Source organism: Fragaria vesca, linkage group LG5, assembly GCF_000184155.1.
Source record: "Fragaria vesca subsp. vesca linkage group LG5, FraVesHawaii_1.0, whole genome shotgun sequence".
Classification (NCBI taxonomy): Eukaryota; Viridiplantae; Streptophyta; class Magnoliopsida; order Rosales; family Rosaceae; genus Fragaria; species Fragaria vesca.
Window position 1 is genome coordinate 27,914,969 of NC_020495.1, and position 4,480 is coordinate 27,919,448.

The following is a 4,480-nucleotide window of genomic DNA, read 5'->3' on the forward strand; positions in this document are numbered from 1 at the left end:
TTTGGCCCAGTAGTGCTAACTCCGCCGAGTGTAAAGCCTGTTGGACATAAATGGGTCTTTGTTAGAAAGCGTAATGAGAAGAATGAGGTGCTTCAGTATAAGGCCCGCCTTGTGGCGCAAGGTTTCTCACAACGCCCTGGGATTGATTACGAGGAGACTTACTCTCCAGTCATGGACGTCATAACTTTCCGCTACTTAGTCAGTTTGGTAGTGTACCGAAAAACTTGACATGCAGCTCATGGATGTGGTTACGGCATATCTCTAGTGGGGATCTAGATTCAGAGATATATATGAAAGTGCCTGATGGCATTACGTTACCTAAATCAAGTGACTTTAAACCACGGAGTGCGTATGCTATAAGGTTGCAACGCTCACTTTACGGATTAAAGCAATCCGGGCGAATGTGGTATACTCATCTAAGTGACTACTTGATTAGGGAGGGATATAAGAACGATGAACTATGCCCGTGCGTGTTCATAAAGAAGACAAGTTCCGGATTTGCAATAGTGGCCGTTTATGTCGATGACATGAACATTATCGGTACTCTTGATGAAATCAAAGAGACCGCGGCTTATCTGAAATCCGAGTTTGAGATGAAAGATCTTGGGAAGACTCGTTTTTGCCTAGGTCTTGAACTAGAGCACCGAGTCTGTGGGATTCTTATCCATCAGACTGCATATGTCCAAAAGATGCTCAGGTGATTTAATATGGACAAGATGCATCCTGTTAGCACTCCCATGATTGGTCGAAGTCTGGATATAACTAAAGATCCATTCCGTCCCAAAGAGGACGACGAAGAGGTCTTGAGCGCAGAGGTTCCATACCTTAGTGCAATAGGCGCGTTATTGTATTTAGCTCAATGCACTCGACCAGACATTGCATTCTCAGTCAACTTGTTAGCTAGATTTAGCTCAGCGCCAACCCAACATCATTGGACCGGAGTTAAGAACATCTTTCGATATCTTAAAGGTACCATTGATTTGGGACTGTTCTTTCCCTACACTAATTCAAGAAGGACAGAAGATGGTCCTATGGCTCATGGAAGACACGGCACCGATCCACCAAGGGACCGGATTGCCGCCATGGACGCCGCCGGTACGGCTGCTGGACACGGGTCCAATGCCGTGCATGCCACCGCCGCCTTGTCCTATGCCGAGACACCCAACAATACGTTGGTGGGTTTCGCCGACGCCGGATATTTATCTGATCCTCATAAAGGACGTTCTCAAACTGGTTATGTTTTCACCATTGGGAATACGGCGATATCTTGGAGGTCTACTAAGCAGACTCTAGTGGTGACATCTTCAAATCATGCAGAGATTATAGCTTTGCATGAAGCTGTTCGGGAATGTGTTTGGTTGAGATCAATCATTAAGCACATTAGAGGAACTAGTGGATTAAGTTCTACAACTGATAGACGTACATGCATTTATGAGGACAATGCAGCTTGTATTGAGCAAATGAAGTTAGGTTTCATCAAGGGTGACAATACAAAGCACATTTCACCTAAGTTCTTCTACAACCAACAGCAACAGGCGTTTCTCAACATTCAAGTGAACCAAGTTAGTTCCGAAGGAAACGCAGCAGACTTATTTACTAAGTCTTTGCCTAAGTCTACTTTTGAGAAACATGTGAAAAGTATAGGCATGCGTCGGCTATCAAGTCTCTCTGAATAATGTTCACATCAGGGGGAGTATCATCTCAATGAAGTAGGCTGGTGCGTTGTACTCTTTTTCTCCTACGATCAAGGTTCAGTTTTTCTCCCACAGGGTTTTTGTGACTTGACGAGGTTTTTGACGAGGCAACAGATTAGCACCACTGGCATATCAACGCGCGGCACAAGGGGGAGTGTTCTAGGATATTCTTTATGTGTGTCTTTGCCTTATGCCAATAGGATATGTAGTTAGACTAGATCTATGTATTCATATCCTTACCATACTGGTAATGTGTAATTCCCTATATAAAGGGCTCCTATCAATGAATGAGATACACATCTTTCACGATTCTCTATTCTCAATTTACTTTCACTTCATCAAATATATATTTTTAGGGTTGGGTAATTTAGAAATATTATAATTATGTGAGGATATTTTGGAAAGAAAAAATTGATTTCATTATCTTGATTCTGATACCCATCTCCCCCCTTGGGTATCGAATAAGGGGTTTCATCAGGAATTGATTTTTGATAAGTAAGTGGGACCCACATCCATTCCAATACCTTGACATATTAGTAAACGCCGGAACTTAACAATTCCAGAATCAATTACACCACTCTCAATTCCATTCCAGTAAACATGCCCTTAGAGTTCTCTTTTTGAATATGAATAGACAAAGATATAGGGATCCCTTACGGACTTGGATATCCATGTCCGCATATAATTCAATTATTCAAGGATGACTTTTAACTGTAAAGTATAAACACGTCGGCCTTCTAGATGACTTGTAGATCTACAAGTCTCTCTTAAGGTTTTGTAGCATATATAAAAGAGTAAAGAAAACAACAAAATAGATGGAAGACAATGGCGAGCTTGCGGGGCACCGATTCCGTCTTCCTTCCGAGATCATGGTTGAGATTCTTTCAAGGCTACCAGTCAAGTCATTATGCCGCTTCAGGTGCGTATCAAAGCCCTGGCGTTCTCTAATCTCCAACACCAAGTTCATTGCACTGCACGCCAAGAAAGCCCTCGAGGATAAAGAGGTATTCTTTCAGAGATGAAGAGTCATATCTAACGTTGCAAGTCGTGGCCTTTACTCTATGGACCTAGATGAGTTTCTCAACCATGCAGATAATCCTTATGGTTCAGTAACAGCCACCGAGCTCCATTTTGTTCGGAAAGAATTTGATCCAGAGCAACAACATAAACCTCCTTGGCTTCCTTTCATCTACTTCTGTAATAACTTCTTGTTGTGCTATACCAAGAAAGGGATTTATTTGGTTAACCCTGCAACCAGGCAGATGAAGAAAGTACCCAAGACACCGACGTGGAGACCTAGCCCTGCTATCAGGATGCGCGCTTCCTTGAGCATATGTGGACTTGGATTTGATTACTCGACCAATGAGTATAAGGTGGTTGACGGGCAGATGTACTGTGACATGAGAATCGTATTCAGTGTCTATAGATTGAAAACTGATTCTTGGCGACAGATAGAGTACCACACTCAATACTGTCCTGATTATCATCAAGGGATTTCTTTCAATGGAGCTATTCATTGGTCAGCGGGGAAAGCTTTTGGAGTTGACAATAGATCAGTGATTCTAACTTTTTTATTAGCCGAGGAGGAGTTTTGCGAAATTCAACTCCCACCCATCGCTGATACTTGTTCAACAATACTGGGAGTATTTAGAGATTGCTTATGAATAACGCTACACGGCCGTCATCAAACATATGATGAGTTTTGGGTCATAAAGAATATAAAGCGAGTGAGTCTTGGACTAAAATGAGAATCTCCATGCCATATACGACCATATTGTCACATATTGGTTTCTCTACAAAATCTCATGATCTTATGGTGTACGAGAATTCATTGGTTATGTACCACTTTATGAAAGAAAGTGGTAGGAAGCTACAAATTCGTGATATACCTGAGGTTGATAATTGTGTGGGGGTTTATGTTGAGGGGCTTTTTCCACTTACTGATCAAGCTAGAGAAGGACGAGAGTCGACGTAGAGAGGATTAATCGAGTCATCTTCTGCGATTGTACGTTGCTCATTACGAGTCCATGCATGAGCATATATTTCTTGATTCCTTCATGTACACATATGCAGTACACTGATTTCATATTTCTCCTTTACGCTAGCTTTGTTCATACCCAAAATCGGTTGTCTAGTCATTACAGGCTTTAGAATTTTGCAGAACACCAAGCAACGCCTATAACTATGAATGAAAGGACCTGGAGTCCCTCTCTTCAGTCTCTTGTACTCTAAATTGCCTCTCCACCTCCATATAACTGTGCAACCTCTTATTCACCCTTTCCAAATTCAGCTTCCTTGTCCAAGCCCAAGTCAGCATGGTGGCAACCGTATGGTATGGAAGCTAGAGCGATTTCAAACTTTGCACTTGAAACAGAAGATACTACCCGAAAAGCATCCGAAAAGCATCCTAAACCACGTACTGTACCAAAGTCCTAAATCAAGTCAGTACCTTCACTGCTAATATTTAGTCTCAATCAACCATCTCACTCTTCCTTCACTCATTCTAACTCCAAAACCTTTGCCTACTCCAGGAACAAACTTGAGCAACTAATCCGAAGCCCGATAACAATCCCATAACTAAAAAACTATACCATCCAATAACCCTTCACAGCTTCACATTCCAACACTCCAGCTATAATGCAAAGCAAAACGAGCAAAAACACACTAATTTCCTCAACTTGGTAACTCAAAGTTCAAAATTTTACACCATTCAACAACATAAAAACATAAATCCCCCAATATAACAGCCTCCACCATCTTCAGAATCCTAAAAAATTAGGGTTCTG

The 4,480-nt window shown here is 41.8% G+C and overlaps 1 protein-coding gene across 1 annotated transcript; it reads left to right on the top strand.

Moving 5' to 3' along the window:
• The first annotated feature begins 2,519 nt into the window (after positions 1-2,519).
• LOC101304781 (F-box/kelch-repeat protein At3g06240-like) lies at positions 2,520-3,358 on the top strand. The gene is made up of 2 exons (XM_004301891.1): positions 2,520-2,613; positions 2,787-3,358. The coding sequence occupies exons 1-2, from the start codon at positions 2,520-2,522 to the stop codon at positions 3,356-3,358; spliced, it is 666 nt and encodes a 221-aa protein (XP_004301939.1).
• Positions 3,359-4,480: the final 1,122 nt, after the last annotated feature.

Coding starts and splice junctions, on each gene's coding strand:
- LOC101304781 (XM_004301891.1), top strand. CDS start 2,520: ATGGCGAGCTTGCGGGGCACCGATTCCGTCTTCCTTCCGAGATCATGG. Junction 2,614..2,786: donor AAGTCATTATGCCGCTTCAG/GTGCGTATCAAA, acceptor TCAACCATGCAG/ATAATCCTTATGGTTCAGTA.